Source organism: Hemiscyllium ocellatum, chromosome 26 (genome assembly GCF_020745735.1).
Source record: "Hemiscyllium ocellatum isolate sHemOce1 chromosome 26, sHemOce1.pat.X.cur, whole genome shotgun sequence".
Taxonomy (NCBI): domain Eukaryota; kingdom Metazoa; phylum Chordata; class Chondrichthyes; order Orectolobiformes; family Hemiscylliidae; genus Hemiscyllium; species Hemiscyllium ocellatum.
Genome location: NC_083426.1, coordinates 28,998,105 through 29,020,921, shown reverse-complemented (window position 1 = coordinate 29,020,921; position 22,817 = coordinate 28,998,105). Strand labels below are relative to the sequence as shown.

Genomic DNA, 22,817 nt, shown 5'->3' with positions numbered 1-22,817 from the left:
CCAGCCCAATTTATTAAGCAACCTAACAAAGTCAATTTATTTTAAAGCTAGTAGCTGGTAACCCTAAAGTTGGATTTGTTGTGGCTACTTTTTAAATTTTAAAATAAATCTACTTTCTGGGTGGAGGTAGTTCTGACACTGAGAAATCATGGAGGACATCAGGTTTACTGTTGATTTTTTTTTCTGATTTTGTAACTTCATGCTATGCTTTTTCCATTATTTTCTGGAGCATTTTTCAAACTAGTTTGTACTGTTCTCAAATTTTACTGTTGCTATTTTATACAGTATTGAAATGGCTAAAAAAGTATTTTTTAATTGCATGTTCAAATAAGATAAGTTGACTATTTTTGAACAACTAATACATCTTTAAAGGACGATAGAATTAGAAAAGCCAACAGAAACAGTCTGTTATAACCTACTATACAGGTACATCTTTTAATAAAGACTGTTCTAACAAGAATATAGTTTGTTAGGGGAAGCCAGTCACCTCAGCAGAATTATTTTCTTGTCTGAGAAACCCTAAGCCCAAAGAGTTGGTATAGTAGTCTTCAAGTTGAGAACTGATTGAATTTAGGTCCTCAGAATTATGAAAGGCTCATGCCTGCAGATTTGGAGGGAATTGTAAAATTGTCTGTGTATTTCACAGGGGGAAAAAAAAACTGGAAGGAGAAGATAGAGTAGAAACCTAGAATTGAGATAGGACATTATTTTTGTGGATGGATCTCTGTAACAGTTAATGTCGGAGAAACAGGGTTGAAACTTTATTTTGTTGTTTGTGTTAAAATCTTTCTAAACTGTATTCTACAACAAGACCAATGTCCTACACTTTTGTGTGATAAATGTGAATGCATTAAGAACATCTGCATCTGCATGGAACATAGGAGGTTGAGAGATGACTTTTTTTAAAATAGAGGTTTATAAAATCATGGTATAGATAGGGTTAACAGTAGGTGTCTTTTTTGTAGGATGTGGGCTTTCAAGATTAGGGTGCATATTTTCAAGGTAAGAGGAAAGGAGTTTTAAAAAAAGATGGGGGACAAATTATTTAGACAGAGGGTGGTTTGCGTGTGGAATGACTTTCCTGAGGAAGTGGTGGATGTGGGCACGGTTATGATGTTTAAAAGACATTTGGATAAGTACATGAATGAGAGCTTTGGAGGGATATGAGCTGAGAGCAGTCATGTTGTACTAAGTAAGTTTGGGATTATGCTTGGCATGGACTGGTCAGACCGAAGGGTCTGTTTCCATGTTGTATTACTCTGACTCTAAAGTAGTCAGGGAATTTGCAACTCCACAGCAAGGTTAAAATCATGGAAAGTATTCACGTGTTCACTGGTTAATAATTGTAGACACATCTGTGTGTTCTACAAAAAAAAAGCAGCTTTGTGGTGGAATGGAAAAAGGGAAATCATATTTATAATCATAACTAAAAGGAAAAAAATGGAGAAAGAGATTGAGGAATTCCATCCCAAGTTCTAAACTCAATTGTCATTTAAATCCATTCTGACATGTAAAGGTCATGTCTCTTCTTTTCCTCTGTATTTTCGATTTATGGATTGAAATGGGAAAGTAATTGTTTTAAACACTGAGGACTGTTGAAGGATTGTTCCAAATGTTAAAAGCAAGTAACCTGATACTCATTGTAAGTACTGTTTATGCTGTTGCCTTTTCAAGCATTAGTAGAAACCAAATTTGCAGATGAGGTGAAGCCACTTTGCATGTATGACTGGAGCTTTGGCTGAGAGCAAGGTATTGGTCAGTGGACTAGTGACCAGTATTGATAAAAGCCTTCTGCCTGCCAGCAACTGTGAATGGATCTCAGATAGTGGAACAACTTGAGATGTGATTTGGCAGAATCAGTTAGATCTTTGCAAAGGTAGCAGTTGTAACTCTTTTCTACGTAAAATGCAAGCTGAATTAAGCATGAATTTTTATCTGGAAAGTTTCCTTCTTGGTAGCGAAATTCAAGAAATTAAATGAAAGAAGTGTTGCCACCCAGTTCTCGGCAATGCCAATTTGATTATATTTTACTTGATTAGGTTTTTTAAAAGGAGAAACTGAGGACTGCAGATGCTGGAGATCAGAGCTGAAAATGCATTGCTGGAAAAGCGCAGCAGGTCAGGCAGCATCCAAGGAGCAGGAGAATTGACGTTTCAGGCATGAGCCTGAAGAAGGGCTCATGCCCAAAATGTCGATTCTCCTGCTCCTTGGATGCTGCCTGGCCTGCTGCGCTTTTCCAGCAACGGATTTTCACCTAGGTTTTTTAAAAGGTTAGTTTTGGCCGAAAAACATGAATTCTGAAAGTATGCTTGGCAATCCATTATATTCTGCAAAATAGATTCCAAGTTCTAAATTAATGTTATGGTGTTTTGCTAGTTGGGGAATCTGGCAGTACAGAGTATTAGGGATTGAAATGTATTTCACTTAAAATCTTTAGATGTTATCAAGTACTTAGATATTGTATGCACAATATGAAGGGGTAGGGATGGTATTCTTGAATGCAATTTTGCATTTAAGAATATATGTTCTCGTGTCAGTTTCATATGGTGAAGTTGTTCATCCTCCTCCTAGGTAAATGCAACAAATGTAACAACATTTCAAAACTATATATATTAGTGAGGGTGGTGGATACTGGGACTGAGGTCAATCATGACCAAGCTGCTTTATGTTGGAGAGAGGATTAGGTGCTACAGCAAAGTATGGTGGCTTTGTTGGCTGTGAGGACTGTACCCCCTGGAACCCTATGAGATTTTGAAAGTGTTGAGGGGGTTGAAGTTGGATTAGATGAGTCACTGACCTTGAGCAACAGTTTCTGGATCAGTGGTGCTGGAAGAGCACAGCAGTTCAGGCAGCATCCAACTAGCAGCGAAATCGATGTTTCGGGCAAAAGCCCTTCATCAGGAATAAAGGCAATGAACTTGAAGCATGGAGAGATAAGCTAGAGCAGGGTGGGTGGGGAGAGAGTAGCATAGAGTACAGTGGGTGAGTGGGGGAGGAGATGAAGGTGATAGGTCAGGGAGGAGAGGATAGAGTGGATAGGTGGAAAAGATAAGCCGGTTGGACAAGTCTGGACAAGTCATGGGGAGAGTTCTGAACTGGAAGTTTGAAACTAGGATGAGGTGGGGGAAGGGGAAATGAGGAAGATGTTGAAGTCCACATTGATGCCCTGGGGTTGAAGTGTTCCGAGGCGGAAGATGAGGCATTCTTCCTCCAGGCGTCTGGTGGTGAGGGAGCAGCGGTGAAGGAGGCCCAGGACCTCCATGTCCTTGACAGAGTGGGAGGGGGAGTTGAAATGTTGGGCCACATGGCGGTGTGGTTGATTGGTGCGGGTGACCCAGAGATGTTCCCTAAAGCGTTCTGCTAGGAGGCGTCCAGCCTCCCAAATGTAGAGGAGACCGCATCGGGAGCAGCGGATACAATAAATGATATTAGTGGATGTGCAGGTAAAACTTTGGATGTGGAAGGCTCCTTTCGGGCCTTGGATAGAGGAGAGAGGAGGTATGGGCACAGGTTTTACAGTTCCTGCGGTGGCAGGGGAAAGTGCCCGGTTGGGAGGGTGGGTCATAGGTGGGCGTGGACCTGACCAGGTAGTCACGGAGGGAACGGTCTTTGCAGAAGGCGGAAAGGGGTGGGGAGGGAAATATAAAGGCCCTGGTGGTGGGCTCTTTTTGGAGGTGGCGGAAATGTTGGCGGATGATTTGGTTTATGCGAAGGTTGGTGGGGTGGAAGGTGAGCACCAGGGGCGTTCTGTCCTTGTTACGGTTGGAGGGGTGTGGTCCGAGGGCGGAGGTGCGGGATGTAGACGAGATGCGTTGGAGGTCATCTTTAACCAACAGTTCCCTATCTCCATCACCATGTACAGTCCATATGTTAGTTTGTTAAATAATAGCTGCTTCTCTCCCCCACCTCCCAACCGACTGTACAAAAAATGTTGAAATAATTTTCTTGCAGAGGAGTTTGGATTTTGTTACAACAGAAGAATGCGCCATCTGTTTAAACTTGCAGTGCAAACATCCATATGAGCACGTGAATTCAGAGCAGGAATAGTTCATTCATTCCACTAACCTGCTGTGCTATTCAATAAGATCGAGGCTGATCTGATTTTGACCTCAAATCTGCATTCCTGCTTATCCTTGACGACCCCTCACCCTCTTGCTTAACAAGATTGTATCTGTATCTTGAAAATATGAGGGCATGGATAAATAGACAAGGTCTTTTCCCTGGGGTGGGTGAGTCCCAAACTAGAGGGCATAGAGGGTGAGAGGGGAAAGATATAAAAGGGACCTAAGGGACAACTTTTTCTTGCAAAGGTGGTGCGTGTATGGAATGAGTTGCCAGAGGAAGTGGTGGAAGCTTTTAGAACATTTAAAAGGCATCTGGCTGGGTTTATGAATAGAAAGGGTTTAGAGGGATATGGGCCAAGTGCTTGCAACTGGGACTAGATTTAGTTTTGAATATCTAGTCAGCATGGATGAGTGGGATCGAAAGGTCTGTTGATTTATGCACCAACTCGTCAATAGCCATTTCAGCTGCTAATTGAGCCGTTTTAACTCTGCTTTTCTACATGAGTTCTCATACTTCAGGAAGTGAATTTTTGAATTCCTTCAGAATCATCTTAAGAGGATCAAAGGTTTGCTCTATTTTTCTTGCCCTAATCCACCTACCAAAATTAATTTGTTTGATCCTTTCAGACTCAGTGTAGTTTTGACCAGGGTACCACCTTAAATGCTTGAAATGTTATCTTTAGGTTTCTAGCACAAGCTCATATGCATTTAAGATGGCTTTCTTCACCTCTTCCACCCTGAATACCTCAGCTCTATGTACAAGTTTTTGTTTGGATCAATAAAACCCACATGGTCACTGACCGTCGCATTTGTTTAGCCACCTCTTCAAATGAGGTGAAATTGGCTTCCATATCCTTCTCATCAAATTTAGGCAATGCTTGAATATATTTTAAACATTTTCTCACCAGGCCTTTGGCTAACATGGGTTTGCTCATCCTCGCTCTCTTCCTCACTAAGCTTACCTTCTGCTTTCATCTCCACCTTGTTAAGCTGACTTTCTTGTCCAAGTGCCAATTTCTGATTCTGTCTTTCTTCCCTCTCCTTTTTTTGTTCTGCTAAAATGATTCATTCTTTTCTTTCCTCTGCTTTTTAATTGTAATTCAAACTCTTTCATTTCTGTTTCCCTCTAACTCAAGCTGCTTAGTTTTCAATTGAATTTTAGCCATTTCCAAAGATTCTGGCGTTTCCACCAAATTTAAATGCTGAGGTAATGTTGTAATTATATCTCCTTTCCTCACGAAAGGAGACAGCTCCAGCTTGTCTGCTAATTCTGGCAGCTTGATGTTAATCACGTTTTCCAAAACCCCCAAAGTCATTTCTTCCACCTCCAGAAAACTCTTGGTGACTGAGGGAGCCATTGCTATCCCAAGCACTGTTTAAACCAATGGAGCAAATGACCTACTACTCGCTGTCTTAGAGTCCAACAATCCTAATCTCAAATCTGAACTGTAGAACAAATTGGTGGCATGGTGGTGTAGTGGTTAGCACTGCTGCCTCACAGCATCAGGGACTTGGGTTTGATTCCAAACTCGGGTGACTGTGTGGAGTTTGCGCATTCTCCCTGTGTCTGCGTGGTTTTCCCCTCGGGTGCTCTGGTTTCCCCTCAGGTGCTCCGGTTTCCTCCCACGATCCAAAGATGGACTTATACATTTAATATTAAGGTCCTAGGGAATGTTGCTGAACAAAGAGACCGTAGCTCCTTGAAAGTGGAGTCACAGGTAGATAGGATAGTGAAGGAGGCGTTTGGTATGCTTTCCTTTATTGGTCAGAGTATTGAGTACAGGAGTTGGGAGGTCATGTTGCAGCTGTACAGGACATTGCTTAGGCCACTGTTGGAATATAGCGTGCAATTCTGATCTCCTTCCTATCGGAAAGATATTGTGAAACTTGAAAGGGTTCAGAAAAGATTTACAGGGATGTTACCAGGGTTGGAGGATTTGAGCCATAGGGAGAGGCTGAACAGGCTGGGGCTGTTTTCCCTGGAGCGTTGGAGGCTGAGGGGTGACCTTCTGGAGCTTTACAAAATTGAGGGGCATGGATAGGATAAACAGACAGTCTTTTTCCTCGGGTTGGGGAGTCCAGAACTAGAGGGCATAGGTTTAGGGTGAGAGGGGATAGACATAAGAGATCTATGGGGCAACTTTTTCACGCAGAGGGTGGTACGTGTATGGAATGAGCTGCCAGAGGAAGTGGTGGAGGCTGGTACAATTGCAACATTTAAAAGGCATTTGGATGGGTATATGAATAGGGAGGGTTTGGAGGGATATGGGCCAAGTGCTGGCAGGTGGGACTAGATATCTGGTCGGCAGGACAGGTTGGACTAATAGCTATGGCTCATATTTTAACTTTTAATCAAGAGACTTATCTCCACAGTCACATAATCAAGAAAGAATCCACTATACTCACTACTGCAGCCTTTCTCTTGGACAGACTTAAACAACAATTAACTTATCTGATTCTGTGCTGTGAACTTCGCCCAACAGTTCCTCCAAGATTAGTTGTGAATTTCATTGTTTGTTAATTTTCCCAGAAGCACTCCGATGTCCAGCGATACACGAATTCAAACTGTGTAGGTTGTCTGTCTGTGTCTCTTGCGCTCGCTCGCTGTCCTCACTATGTGCTTCCTTTGTCTGCTCATCTCCCTATCTTTGAATAACGAGTCAGCAGCCACAGTTATTGTCTCTTTAATTACTTCACCATCTGTGAATGATATATTATGCTTTGCCAGAATCGGCAAATGAGATATTGCTTTAATGCAAGCCTTACCTTTTGCTGGTTTAGAAAAGGGTGGCTGTTGAGCTTTCAAGATGGCTTTCAGCTTGTCAACTTCCTGCATACAGGGGTAAACTACCTGGAATTTCCTGTGCATCATTTTGCAATGTTTCTAAATTTCCCCGTTTTACTTTGACATATAATGCAAACACATTTTTGCAGTCGTGAACAGAATTTCACTTTCCTATTCCATGTGAAAGTTACATTTTTTGAACTCACTTTAAGGAGTTCCAGGTTCATCACTTGTCATTCTTGCTTCAGATGTATTTCAAATTTTTGTTGCTGCTGGTCTTGCTGCAGGCAGGCTTATGGATCCTCACCTCTGGAATATCTAGAATGTTGCTCGCCTTTCAAGTATGAAGTCATGGGAAGCCACCTCTATCATTACATTTTGTTTCAGAGGCCCCTGTTCAGCTTGCTTTGTTCAGATTGTAGCAGCGTTCTATATTTTCTTCATCCTGTATAGACTTGTTAAATAAGCACCTGGAGGAAAAAAAATCTACAAGTTTATAGCAAATGAGCACAGGAGTGAAATTTGCTGAGTTCTCTTGCAGAGGGTTTTGACATGGAAATGAAGGGCTGAATAGCCTGTGCTTCTAGTACTGTAATATAACGGTTTCACATTTAGTTTTTTGTATATTTCTTTATTTGTAATATTACTACCAACGTCACTTTATTTGCAATGATAGTCCATCTGGACCAAACTGAAAAAATGTAAGTTGACAGAGTCTGTTAGGCTTTTATCTAGCAACGTGGTTGTCAGACAAAGTAATGCAGCGGTGAGACAATCATGTGAATAGTGAGGGAATGTGAGCAAGCAGTGAGATCAACTATCAGACTTGGTGATGAGACCACAGCCCTACGCTACGAACTTTTGTCTTGCTCAGTCTTTGTGACACCTTGTGCATCCACCTGTTTCCTGTTCTTCACAGTGCCCATCATATCCTCAAAGAACTTAGCGCATTGGTCAAGGATGATCCCTTCATACAAAATCATGTTGACTCTGCGAGATTACCTTGTATTACTTTAAGGGTCATGTTATAATTTCTTATAATAGTTCTTAGAACGTCTTCCTTTTGTCAGATGTTAAGTGAACTGACCTGAAGTTTCCTGATTTTTGTTTAATTTTCTTTTTTTGAGATGGCAAAAGTGACACAGTTTGCAACCTAATGAGACCAGCCCCAAACTGAGGGAATTTTGGAAAGTTAAAATTAATGCTTCAACTGTCTCTCACCACATTTGGACCTTAGGGTGAAGTTCAAGACCCCAAACACTTGTTCATCCACAGCTCGAACAGTTTACTGTATCATTTCTGCCGTGATTTGATTTTTTCCTGAGCTGCTCTCTCCTTCTGTTTTCTGATTTATTGTTCCGTCTAGGATGTTACGTGTCCTCTTTATCGTAAGGTGATGCAAAATGCACATTCAGTGGTTCTGCCATTTTCCAAACTTCCTTTAATAGTTCTCTAGTCTCCTTTTCTTTAGGATCAATGCTCATTTTGCCAACTCTTCCTTAAATAATCCTTGAAACTTAGTGCTTGTTTTTGTATTTCTGGTTAACATTTTCTACAATTTTTTTCCCTCCTTTTATAATTCTTTTGGCCATTCTTTGTTTTGTTTTGATGTTCCGTCCTATCTTCTGGCCTGCCATTATCTGTGCATTAACATGCTTTTTCTTTAATTTTCTTAGTATTTCTAACATTTCTGGCTAACCACAGATGATCGATCCATCCCTTGCAATTTTTCTTTATTCACTGGACTATATTATTCTGAAATATTCCCTTGGATGTCTGCTACTGAATCTCCATTAACCTATCCTTTATCATAATTTGCTGATTCACTTTAGCCAGCTATATTTTCTTTGGTTCCTTTTTTCAAATTTAATAAAGCAGTATCCGATCACCACCTCTCCCTCTCAAACAGACGATAACATTTAATCATGTTATGATCATTGCTATCCAGGGGCACCTTCACAATGAAATCCTTAATCCCATCACATTGCATGATATCAAAACTCATTTAGTTTGTTTCCTGGTTGGGTCCAGAATGTGCAATGCTAAGACACAATCCTGAAAGCATTCTGTGAACTCCTCATCGAGGCTACTTTTGCCTGTCTGTCTTTCCAGTCTATGTAGATTCAAATCTCCTATGCTAATTGCTGTTCCTTTTCAGAAGCACTCATTTAAACTTTCTTTATGCACCTCCCTCCCTTCTGTGGGGTTGCTCTCAAGGGGTTTGTACCCCACTCCAACAAATAATTTCTTGTCTCTATCACTTCTCCCTAAACTGTTCCCACGTTTCGGTTTCCTGAATTTGGATCATCAAATATTACTAGTAATAATTACAGTTAATCAGTAGAGGCAGATTTCCACCTTTTCCCAGTTTGCTGACTTTCTGAAATGTCTTGTATCCTTCAAGACTTTGGTTCCAATCCATTCTGTAGACATATCTTTGTAGTGCTACCAGATTGTACTTGCTCGTTTCTATTTGTGTTCTCTGTTCATCTGTTATGTTTCAAATGCAGAGTCTTTGGATACAGTCTTCAGTTTCATCCCTTTTTTTTAACTATTCTGTATAGGTTTGTGCTGCCTGTCCCCCTCATAAAAGTCTATTTAATTTCCTGTGTTAATTCCAGTTTCTCTTAGCCTTGACCTTGTTCCCTTCATTTACATCTTCCCAAATTTGATTCCTTTGACTCCTATTTAGTTTTAAATCCTCTCCATGTCCCTAGTTTGTACACTTCTCCACCATGGTTTGGTGGAACCATCCATCAGTACTGATCCCACTTTCCCCACTCCTGGTGGCAGTGCTCCATGAGCATCTCTCTCTCCAGTCTGAGCCATGAGGTTGCATCTGGAATCTGATTGTCCAGTGCTAACTTGTTTTTGTTTTTTTTCCTTACTGTGTGGAAATGGGCTACTCAACCCAACAAGCCTACCTGTACCCATCTCCTTACTCAATTCCTGCATTTCCCATGGCTAATACACCTAACCAACATATCCATGAACACTGTGGCGAATTTTAGCACGGCCAATCCACTTAACTTACACATCTTTGGAACACCTGGCAGAAACCTAAGTAGACACTGGGAGCATGTGTAAACTCCACACAGACATTTTTCTGAGGATGGAATCTAGTAGTTGTAATTAAATTATGAAAGTTGACATTCTGCGTTTGATACCTTGCTCCTCATACTGACTATGGAGCACCACCTCCTTTTGTCTTATCAATGTCATTGGTGCTTGAATGGACCACTGGATCCTCTGCCCCTCACTAAGTTCCTGTCTGATGTCCTGAACACAGGCAACTGACAGTGACACAACTACCTGGACTTGTGTTGTTTGCCCACCATCAAATAACCTCCTGTGCCACGATCAGTTAGCTCATTGACTCTACAGCCCTGGCTCTGATCCAGTCAAGTTGAAAGAACTGTTTGCTGTTCTGATAATAGGCTAAGAATGTATGGATGCAGGTCTTTCTTTAATCCTTTGGTGAGTGGGAGCTTCTGTCCAGACCATGCAGCAGAACTAGAATGTGTAGAGAAGTATGTTCTGTCAGCATGGTTCTGTTGCAACCCATCCACTTGGTCTGCTGAGATGTATGGTGGAGGTTCCTAATTGACTCCTTTCTCTTGCTGCACAGTTCAAGGTTGGGAGCTAGTCCCTTGTTAATTCAGCTGCAGTCTATTCATCATAGCCATTCAGTTAGAAGCATTGCGGCTAACTGATTTCAGGTGTCCTTTTATTCAATTAATCCTTGCAAATATTTTTAAAAATATGTTGTGCATATTTAGCAATAAAGCATGTAATGCAGTAGCAAACCATGTTTTAATCTTATTCCCCAGTGTCTATCGTTTTGCTTTCTTCATTCTGTATCATGGTTATTTCTGCAGATATTAAATTTAACACTGGAACTGTGGTCTAAAACTTTAAATCCAAGAATGTTAGAAGACAGGTACAGGGTCTTTGGAGTCAGTGCGTCAATCATTGAAAATTTTGAGTAAGAATGAGAATGTGGTATTGTATCAATGATCTTTTAAAGTACACCACTGATACTGGCCAATTGGCCCATCAGTTAAGATGTTCTTTTTACTTCACTAGTCTAATGCTGCACTTACATTTGTGCTTGAACCTTCTTATTGATCTATTGTTTTTATGACCTAATGTTTGACAGAACAATTACTATTGAAGAAAGGTGATGTGAGCTTTTGAAATACATTTGCTGCCTTTAGACTACCAAATGTATCATTTCAGTGTCAGCTGTTATACGTATTCTGCAGTGATATGGAAAGAAAATTGAGCCAGTTATGGGAGGCATTGAAATTGTTTGTGTTAACCTTTGGTATATTTATTTCTAAATTAAATTTCCAGTATTAGGTTGCAGTTGCCTTAAATTTAGCATGCCTGAGGGAAAGCTTTTTTAACCAATGCAGCTTAGTATGCTGGAGTTTATTTAGGATCATAGATTATCAAGGCATTATTTTGTCATTCTTGTTACGTTTGTTGATCTGATTTTTGTAATAAAGTTTGAAATTGTAGCTTTGATGTGCAATGCTATTATCACATTTACAGAAACTTATCCTCAGCCACTATTATAATTCCAATTTGAAGAGACTGATACCAATGTGCTGTTTCCGAGCTTTACAGCAATAAGTTTGTTTTCCCCATCCCAATAATGAACTCCAATCAAATTTGCCTGTACTTTAGGGTAAGGGGCCAGTTTGCTATTGTAAATACTGATTTGCCTTCTCAACAGTGCTATCTCAGAATCCTGTTGGGCATATCAGAAAATAAAGGGGTCATTATTTGACTGTTTTGTTATAACACTGCATGGATAAGTGTACTTTACATCTTATAACTTGATTATGAAATTAATGTTTTCTATACAGCTACTTGGTGACCAGCTTAATGGGAGCAGATCTAAACAACATAGTTAAATGTCAGAAGCTCACTGATGATCATGTACAGTTCCTAATTTATCAGATTCTTCGGGGCCTTAAGGTGAGGATTTGTGTTTTCACCAATTTCACCAATTTTCTCTTTGGATGTAATCACTTTTGCAGGAATATGGCTGACTTCATAAATTTGGCAATTGGAATTGAACGCATTTCTTAATATTAGTCATTTTGTGTAATTCTAAACAAAAGTGCTAGAATCCTGCATCGTAGGGAGTTGGGGGAGCCATTTGGCCCAGTGTGCTGATCTGTCGAATCCAGTTAGTTCCACTTGCTACTTTAACTCCCCCCATGATTTTTTTTTCTCTTGAATTATCCAGTTTTCTTAAGTTTATTTAATCCATTTTTTTTTTCAGGCCTTGCATTCCAGATCATCATAAATTGCTACTTTTTAAAAGAAAACGTTTTTGCTTCTTTCTTCTCTTAAATTGGGATTGTCGATTATCAACATTTCTTCCAGTTTCATGTTATTTACACTTCAACACTGCTAAATAATTCTTAGCATCCCTTTAAAGTTAGCCTCAACTGATGAGTATGCTGTTAAACATAATATTCAACCTGAGGCATGGCTAATGATCGCTAAAGATCTGGTATAATGTAGACTGAAACATAGAATGCAAAATTATAAGGTGGAGGAATTTGTATGCCTTTTGTAATAGCATTATCAACTTGTCCTGCCACTTGCAATGCAACAAAAAGCCATTTTCTCAAACAAGATTTCTGTTTTTTTTTTGCCCCATCTTGTAAAACCAGTTTATAATGTGTTCACATTTTACCTTCCTTACTGTGTGTGTTAGTTTTGCTAATCCTTGTACTCCTGGAGTTTGCTGTTCTCACTGACTCTATAGATGACAATATTTGGAAATGAACTTTGAAATTATGCCTCTATGCCCAAGTCCTAGGTCATTAGTGTGTATCAGAACAAACTCTAAAATAGATTCCTGGAGGACACCACTTTCAGCCAGTCTGAAAAGCATTCACTCACTTTAATCTTTCATTGTTATTTAGTTAATTTTATATCAATGCTATCTATCTTTTGTTTAATCCCACAGCATTCACTGCTGTTAAACAGTCTATTATGTGGGACTTTACAGATTATCAAAAGGCATTTAATATCACAACCCAACTGCACAATCTTCACCAACCCCCTTTTTCTTTCCTCAGAAACCTTGAAAATAAATCCATTCCAGATTCATAACCTCACATTGCTCGAAATATTTCTGTGATGCTTGGCTTCTTGAATGCAGTCTGACTTGGAGAATATATGGGAATGTATCACTTCCTAATAATTTTAAATACTCTGGTCAGATGAACAGTACCTTGTGAAACAATTTTGTATACAGTGGATATCCTCATAGTCACTAATTCTCAGCTAATACAAGTCCTCATTCAAAGTTTGGGAGAAGATTTGTAGCTTGGGTGCTCATTGTGGTTCTGTTCGCCGAGCTGGGAATTTGTGTTACAGACGTTTTGTCCCCTGTCTAGGTGACGTCCTCAGTGTTTGGAAGTCTCCTGTGAAGCGCTTCTGTGTTGTTTCCTCCGGCATTTATAGTGGTTTATCTCTGCAGCTTCCGGTTGTCAGTTCCAGCTGTCCGCTGTAGTGGCTGGTAAATTGGGTCCAGGTTGATGTGTTTGTTGACTGAATCTGTGGATGAGTGCTATGTCTCTAGGAATTCCCTGGCTGTTCTTTTTTGCTTGTCCTATAATAGTTGTGTTGTCCTAGTCGAACTCATGTTGCTTGTCATCTGTATGTGTGGCTACTAAGGATAGCTGGTTGTGTCGTTTTGTGGCTAGTTGGTGTAGCTACTGCAGCGGACAGCTGGAAGTGACAACCGGAAGTGGCAGAGACAAACCACTAAATGCCGGAGGAAACAACTCAGAAGCGCTTTACAGGAGGCTCCCAAGCACTGAGGATGTCACCTAGACAGGGGACGAAACGTCTGCAACACAAATTCCCAGCTCGGCAAACAGAACCACAACAACAAGTCTTCATTTAGTGAGAGAATCTGAATATTCTCTGCAAAATTGTACCACATTGACACTTAATAATGGCTTATTTTGATTATTGGTTTCAGTATTTTCAGTCCAGTATCTTTCATAAACCCAAACATCCTTGTTAACATTCAACATTGTCATCAGAAATTAGTAGTTTTGTGTGAAATCCCATTTAGATCGACCTGAAACTGCAATTTACTTAACTGCTATTTAATTTGTAGAATTGCTTAACTTCAGAACAATAGTATCTAATTTTTCTCTCCTCTTGACAGTATATCCATTCAGCTGGGATCATACATAGAGTAAGTATTTTGTTTTGAGAATGTATATTATTCCTAAGTACTATCTGTAGAGGCATTGAAAGGAAGTAGCTATTGGCAATTTGAGTTTTTGTAGGCCGAGACACTCCCTTGTTCTTTTTAAACATTTTTAGTATATCTTGAATGTCGTGATATAGCTTTATAGGTGTATGAGTGTAGACATAAAGAAGCTAACATAATGTCTTAAAATATTGAGCATTATATCAAGTGCATGTGATATGTAGTTTTGATTAAATGTAGAACTGCACCTTTGCTTTGAGAGTTTTATTGTGATTTTTCTACGTAAGGTTGGGGAAAAAAGGCTTTCTAGTGAAACAGGTTCTAATGTTTGTAGGATGGCTACATCACGCTGTTTTTCTTGGATTTGAATCAAGAAATTTTATAACTGTATCCTGTGGTCAACATCTAAAAGGAAGGAGAATTGGTTTTGACAGACTCCCAATTCCATTTTTCTAGGTGGCTACACAAATATCAGTGAAGCAAGGTTATTTGTGTAAAAGAGAATGGGAAAACTAAAGCTTTCCTTCTCCTTACTGATAGGATGAGAATGAAATCAGATAAAGATAGGAAATTACTACCTGCCTCTAGATCTGGTTAGTAAAACTCTCCAAAAGCATGATGTTGCAATTGTTATGACCATCAGATATTTCCACAGATGTGAGCAATGGATTGTAGGCTGAGATGCTCATATAACCTTTTATTAAATATGGAATTGTTTAAGTTAAAATAAACCACCAGTTAAGCTCTTAAAAGAAATTAAAGATTAGTTTCTAACAAAGTAGTAATGAAGGTTCCTCTGGGATTAAGAGATGAAGTTGTTATCAAGATTAAAACAAGTATACTATGTTTCCTGCAATTGAGAAGTCTCTGGTCTATTTGGGTTCCCTTTTGCTGGAGTTCCTTGTTGCTGAAACAGATTAACACATGAAGTTAGGACCAATAGTTGTGGTGACTGGTTTTGTTTGGATAATTGGTGTTTTCTGCAGGTGGGTTCCTCAGAACAGTACATTTTGAGAGAGAAAATTCAGGGCTTTTGGTTCTGTAAGTATGGTACAAAGTATCAGCTGCTCTTGTCCTTCTCGGTGGTAGAGATTGTGTTTGGAATGTGTTGGAGGACGAAAAGTGATCAATTTGGGCTCATTCATAAGTTCACACAATATACCAAGTACTGCCCCAAGGATGGCAGCAGTTCAAGAAATCAGGATTGATATTGGCATAACTGCACAGCTGTGACTTCAGATCAAATCTGAATCTTAAATGAGGATGCAAGTTCATGAGAGGGAGTCACAGAGGGAGGCTCAGTAAGAGTTTGGGTGATGGGGGTGCTAAGAATGCAAGTCAGACAGTCATGAGTAGATGTAGGGAATGCAGTTTATAGGTTTGGGGATGGGGGGGTGGGGACAGGGAAGAGGGTCATGAGGATGTGATTTTGGAGACTAGGAAGAAAGTGAAAGGATGCAAGTCATATTTGACTGGTTTAGTCCGTGTGAAATTTTCTACAATTATTTTGCCTTTCAAGGCGCATAATATTAAGAAAATTATATGTTTTGCTCAGTGGTCAAAAACTACTCCCAGCACTAGTTATAATTAGAATAAAAGAAAATAATTTCACATCAACAGAGTGCGGGTCCTGAGCTTTGAGTTAAGAACTTTTTATTGAATAGCATATCCAATATGTTATTTATAACAAGCGCAATACTGAATCATCCCCAACTAACATGCCCTTACAAAATTATATGTAACTCTGCAATTGGACAAACTTGCTTAAAATGTGTGCAAATAATTACACAGGACATTAATTTAAGTTTGCTAGGTGAACTTAGTGCAGTCCACCTACATATCCTACAGGCTGTATATGTATTAATATCCATGGCCCTGTCCTTGCTGACAGAACATGCCCACTTTCTGTGCTTGTTTAAACTCCATAAAGCAAGTGGCAACCATTTTGTTGATTCAATTCGATACCTTACTCAGTCAGAGTCAACCTTTCAGGTTTAAATTTTAAACCTGAACATTGACTATTAACTATCAGTCATTATAAACTGTATTCTCCATGGTAAGTTCTCTACCAATCAGTTCGCTTGCCAATTAGTTGGGCTGTCTGAAATGTTTTTCTTTTACCTAGGTATTTTGCAATTTGTTTTGATGAGTACAAATTGTGGTTTCAATGAGCCCTGACAAAACTGGAATTAGTGGGAATCGGAGAAAACTAAACTCTGCTGTTTGGGGTCATACCTAGCACAAAAATATCTGTGGCTGTTGGAGTCAATCACCTCGGCTTCAAGCTTACTTTTAGGATTCCTCCGAATGTTGCCCTAGGCTTAAACATCTTTGTTTCATCAATGACCTTCATTTTCATAATAAAGTTGAAGTGGGGATGTTTGTACAAATCACATTCAATATTTGCAACTCCTCAGATATGGAAGCAGTCCAAATCCATATGGAGTAAGAGCCAAACAACACCAGGCCTGGGCTAATACATTCACGCCACATCGATGCCATCTCCAGCTCCCACCCAGAATCTACCCATCATTCTTTTTGTTCTTTGGTACTACCATTGCTGAAACCCAATTGTCAACATCTTGTGTGTTACCAATGATCATTAATCTGAACTGGGTCAGTTATTAATACTGTGATTATAATAGCATGGTAGAAGCTCAGAATTCTGTGACCAGTGACTTCCGACCTGTTTCTCCCGTGCCTGTCTGTTTTCCAGTTTGGGCCTGAATTCATTGGAGTTGAGAAGAATGAGAGGGGATCTCACTGAAATGGATAAAATTCTGACAGGACTGAATATTCTTAATACAGGGCTGATGATTCCCCTATCCTGGGTGGGAGACAAGGGTCATACTCTTGGGTTGCATTTTTATAGTGAGGCAAACTTTCTTCACTTCAAGCATGGTGAATCTGTGAAAATCACTATTGCAAAAGGCTATGGCGTTGAAGTCACTGAATACATTTTTTTAAAAAAAAAGTTAAAGTATGGAGAGAAAGTAGGATGACTGCATTAAGATTGAGAATCAACTATGACCATATTGAATTGCATTGTGGGCTTGATGACTGACCCAACCCTAATCCTATTTATGTTCATTGTAAGGCTCATGTCAGCAGCCTGATGGAATAGTTTTCATTTGTTTGGATGAGTGTAGCTCTAACAACATTGGGCTTGACGCCATCGAGAATACAGCAGCTAGTGCAGGTTGCATCCCATTCATCACCTTTTAATGTTTACTGCCTTCGCCAACAAAGCACAGTGGCAGTGATGTGCACCTCTACAAGGTGCGTTGCAGTAATTCACCAAGGCCCTGCTCACAGCACTCTCTAAACCTGTGACCTTCACCACCTAAAAGGATTAAAGGCAACAGATGCATGGTAATCCTGCAAGTTGCACTTCATCCTGACTTGGAATTATTTCATTGTATATTTTGCTGCAGGTCAAAATTCTTTGAATACTGTTCGTAGAAACACTATGGGTGTCCTTGAATCCCAAGGATTGTAGCATTTTAAGAAGGCAGCTCCCTTCTCCAGGGCAGGGGTTAGGATTGAAATTAGTGGTGGGCATGTGGTTAGTAAGAGTCTGCTGGAGAATGACTGACTGACGTGAATTTGGGCAGAGAACTTTTATGGATAGTGGGACAATCCATATTAAGTATGAAAGCCACAAACCACTGATCTTAATTTGAGTGAAATGTGGATAATGAGTATCACTTTGTGATTGCATTGAGATGAATTTGCTCAGAAGTCATAGATTGCTTTCCTGCTTGGAAGAATTCAAATATGTTAATATTTTAATTAATTCTTTTTGGAAAATAAACTAGAATTGAGTGTAAGCTGATTAACCTTGTAACAAGTTCTACTCCAGATTTATTTGGAAACGTTTACTTTCTCAACAAAATTATTGACAATTGGATCAGTTGTTTGAGCAGTTGAGATTGGAAAGCTCACTTGTCTGAAAGCTCATTGTGCTTTGGACAAGCTGTTGGAGAATTTTATATAGTTGGTTCTGATATAACGTGATAGTTCCGTTCTCGTGCAAGCTTGTGTTAGAAGAAAATTGAACAATAGCAGCACCATTTAAACCAATGGAGCAGCAATTTCATTTTACTTAACGTAGGTAATGAAAGCTTCTGTTCTACAAATAGTGGTCTAAATTCTTCAATTGCGTTGTTCTGCTGTAACACATGCTTTTTCAAGTTGTAATGTGAAATATACAAGCATTAGTTGTTTCTTGACCAGCATCTACAGTGATTGTTTTGTTTTTGTGTGCTCGTAATAGAAGATTGCTACACTTTGAAAATCGAGGCACTAAAAACGCTAAGCTTTGAAAATGTTTGATATTGTAAATACTGAATCCAGGAGTTCAAAGTAGTGTTGTGGTAAGTTGGGCCCATCAATTCGAAGGCATCCTTTTTATGTAAAGTTGCCAATCTGAGCCAAAATGCTTGGATGTTGTCTTGACCTTCATTTATGTAGGCATTTATCATTTAGCTTGTGCTTATTAGAATGGTCCAGAATGTACTTGAACCATTTGCAAAGTGGCCAAACAGTTGAGAAAAACCATTCAAAGATGTTATTTCTTATTTTGTTGCAGGATTTGAAACCCAGCAATCTAGCAGTGAATGAAGATTGTGAGCTAAAGGCAAGGAATCTAAATATTTTTAACAGTTCAATTGTTGCCTGATTTGCTTGAATACCATTCCCTTAATGAGAATAACTATCTGTTCTCAAGTGGATAACTGGAGATGGTAGGAACTTGGAAACAAAATATTAATGTTTGATTAATATGTTTGATTTGTGTGGAATAATTGCAATCTTCAAATGGATTTCAAAGTGAAAGAAGTTGCCAGGGCTGGAGGATTTGAGCTATAGGGAGAGGCTGAATAGGCTGGAGCTGTTTTCCCTGGCGCATCAGAGGCTGAGAGTGACCTTATCGAGGTTTATAAAATCACGAGGTGCATGGATAGGGTAAATAGACTAGGTCTTTTCCCAGGGGTGGTTGGTGGGGGGAAGAGGAGGGGAGGAGGGTGGTCTAGGACTAGAAGGCATAGGTCTAAGGTGAGAGGGGAAAGATTTTAAAAGGGACCTAAAGGCCAATATTTTCATGCAGAGAGTGGTGCATGTATGGAATGAGCCATCAGATGAAGTGTTGGGGGCTGGTACAATTGCCACATTTGAAAGACATCTGGATGGGTAAATGAATAGGAAGGGTTCAGAGGGATGTGGACTAAATACTGGTAAATGGGACTAGATTATGCTGACCAAACATTCTAACCTAGAGTTGGATCAAAGAGTGTTTCTGTGCTGTACACCTCTAAGTATTTTTGCACTTTCTTGTTTTCTTTCTAAAGTAGCATGTGTGTCTGTCTGTGAAATAGTCCTAAAAACATGAAAGTTTTTTGAGTCTGTCACCTTGAAGCAAAATCACAGTATGGATGCCTCTGCAGTTTTAAAAAAAACATTAACATTGTGATTATAACTTGATATTGAAATTCAACAAGAAGCTTTCTACTTCTCCAAACAGCAATTTTATATAAAATGTTGAAATTTACTTTTGTGCAAAGCAGCTTGCGCTACTTAAAAACTATTCATTTTATTAACCCCCCCCCCCCACCACCACCTGAACCAGAAGAGGCAAAACTCCCCCAGAAAACCCTGAGATTCTTTAGAAATTATTCTCTGGGAAATCCCCCTCTATCCCTAAAAGTAATAAAATATCTAAAAAGTTCAGTGGTAAGCAGAGAATCTCCTCCAGGGCGCACATGCCTTGTGTACGTAGTTATGTTCACCATGTTCAACATTGTCCATCTCTCTTCGATTTTGCAACTTATTTTCACAACACGAGACAGAAACTTGTTCCATAGAGTATCTACTGGAAGGCAGTATTTCTTGGCATCTAACATAGTTTTGTGCGTGCAATACTTGTACTTCAGTCCCTCTCACTGACTTAACTCAGTGTGTCCATAGGTAGTCACTTGTGAAAGATTTGATCCTCTTTTCAAAATCGGTACTGTTTCAGGATTTTAAAAAAAATCTAGCTTTCTTAGCTCATCTTTGCAAGTAAAGACCTTTTTTTAAACAAATTACCAAATAAGGGGCCTTTCTCTGAACCTTCCTTTCAAGGCTTATATCTCACCTGCTTTAAGAGTGGAAAAGCTGGGCTTTTAAGTGTCCCGATCTATATCCACTATGAAGATGTTTAAAGCCACTGATCAGAGGATTAAAAACCCATTGAATTGAGCAGTTTAAATGTTTCTAATTTCACAGATTCTGTCAGGCATGCTGAGTCTTGCCAGCTATTTTAAATTCCTATTTCCAATATGTACAGTAATTTGCTTTAAGAAACCTTGATTCTCACTTTTCTCTGGGGGATGCATTGGCTAGGAATGTAATGTCATAACTTTTTGTATTGTTGAATGTTCCATGTTACTCCATCCTCACCTCTAGTGCTTAATATGGCTGACAATACCATTCTTGTTTGCTACTACTTATAGCCAACTGCATGGCACTAACTTTTGTATATTTCCCCTTCATCTATCACCGTACAGTTAGTGTAGCTTCTGTTTTGCTCACCTGTGCAAGAAGATAGCATCCATAAACTAACTTGTATATTCAAAGTTTGGACCTTGAAAATTTAAACATGTGGAGGCAGTGGTTGACTATATACTGTTAATCACTCTTTTTTAATTAACTTTGAGAAGTTGAGTTGATTGCATGCTTTTTGAAGAGCAGAATGCTGAAGGGAGAGCATATTAAACAGGCTAAAGAAAGTAAATAGATGTATAAGTCCTTTTTCATAATGTTTGAATTTGCTCTCAATATGGGTAATTGCCGCCTCCTCTGTGGCATGTTGAAACTGAAAGATGACGGAAAACTGTGTGGCTCGGATTAGTTGGGAAGATGCACTCTAGGATTTCTGAAGTGGAGGCAAGCTTAGAAAAACAGCTGAGATCAAAACCGGGATTACCTACAACGCAGTGCAATCAAAATTTGGTTTCACCACTCAAATTGACTGCAAATACAGTTGTTTTGGCTCTGTTTTACAACTATACTTTGTAATTAAATAGCAGAGCATGAAACAGCGCTCAAATATTCAGTGCTTCAAAGACTTAAGGGAATGTCTGGTGCAATTAACTTGGATGTACTTAATGTCTTTCCTATGGGATACTAGCTGTCATAACCAATCTGTGGAACGAAACGTTAAAGGGTTTCAAGAATTCAGCTGACAAAGTACGTTTCACAGCATGTCATGGTTCCGTCTAAAAGTGTATAGAAAAGAGATGGAACAGGAATGTTTTTTGTGTGGAATGGATTGGCTTTGCAATGTAATTCCCCCCCCACCTGCTATGGCAGCTCATTCCATACATGTACCACCCTCTGTGTGGAAAAAGTTGCCCCATTGGTCTCTTTTATATCTTTTCCCCCCTCACCCTAAACCTATGCCCTCTAGTTCTGGACTCCCCCACCACAGGGAAAAGACTTTGTCCATTTATCCCATCCATGCCCCTCATGATTTTGTAAACTTCTATAAGGTCATCCCTCAGCCTCTGACGCTCCAGGGAAAACAGCCCCAGCCTGTTCAACCTCTCCCTATTGCTCAAATCCTCCAACCCTGGCAACATCCTTGTAAACCTTTTGAAAGTTTCACAACTTCCCTCCATAGGAAGGAGACAACAAATGCACGCAATATTTCAACAGTGGCCTAACTACTGTCCTGTACAGCCGCAACATGACTTCTCATCCCTGTACTCAATACTCTGATCAATGAAGGAAAGCACACCAAACGCTGCCTTCACTATCCTATCTACCTCAGACTCCACCTTCAAGGAGCTATGAACTTGGACTCCAAGGTCTTTGTTCAGCAATACTCTCTAGGACCTTACCATTAAGTTTATAAGTCCTGCTAAGATTTGCTTTCCCAAAGTGCAGTACCTCGCATTTATCTAAATTAAACTCCATCTGCTATTCTCAGCCTATCGGCCCATCTGATTAAGATCCAGTTGTAATCTGAGGTGACCTTCGCTGTCCACTACACGTCCAATTTTGGTGTCATCTGCAAACTTACTAAGTATACCTCTTACGCTCCCATCCAAATCATTTATATAAATGACGACAAGTAGAGGACGCAGCACTGATCCTTGCAGCACTCCACTGGTCATAGGCCTCCAGTCTGAAAAACAACCCTCCCACCACCACCCTTCTGTCTTCTACCTTTGAGCCAGTTCTGTACCCAAGTGGCTAGTTCTCCCTGTATTTCGTGATGTCAAACCTTGCTAACCAGTCTCCCGTGTGGAATCTTGTCAAATGCCTTACTGAAGTCCATATAGATCACGTCTATCGCTCTGCCCTCATCAATCCTCTTTGTTACTCAATCATATTTGTGAGACATGGTTTTCCCACACACAGTCATGTTGACTATCCCTGATCAGTCCTTTCCTTTCCAAATACATGTATAATCCTGTTCTTCAGGATTCCCTCCAACAACTTGCCCACCACAGAGGTCAGGCTCACTGGTCTATAGTTCCCTGGCTTGTCCTTACCACCCTTAAACTGTGGCACCATGTTAGCCAACCTGCAGTCTTCCGGCACCTCACCTGTGACTATTGATGGTACAAATCAGTAAAAAGCCCAACAATCACATCCTGAGCTTCCCACTGAGTTCTAGAGTACACCTGATCAGGTCCTGGGGATCCTTCCACCTTTATGCATTTCAAGA

The 22,817-nt window shown here is 39.8% G+C and overlaps 1 protein-coding gene across 3 annotated transcripts in view; it reads left to right on the top strand.

Moving 5' to 3' along the window:
* LOC132828395 (mitogen-activated protein kinase 14) overlaps positions 1-22,817 on the top strand; it is an 84,893-nt gene that overhangs the window by 35,006 nt on the left and 27,070 nt on the right. For all 3 annotated transcript variants that reach the window (XM_060845466.1, XM_060845465.1, XM_060845464.1), the window contains 3 exons: positions 11,724-11,835; positions 14,057-14,086; positions 18,696-18,743. In XM_060845466.1, coding sequence (XP_060701449.1) covers positions 11,724-11,835; positions 14,057-14,086; positions 18,696-18,743 — 190 coding nt within the window. The remainder of the gene's footprint in view (positions 1-11,723; positions 11,836-14,056; positions 14,087-18,695; positions 18,744-22,817) is intronic.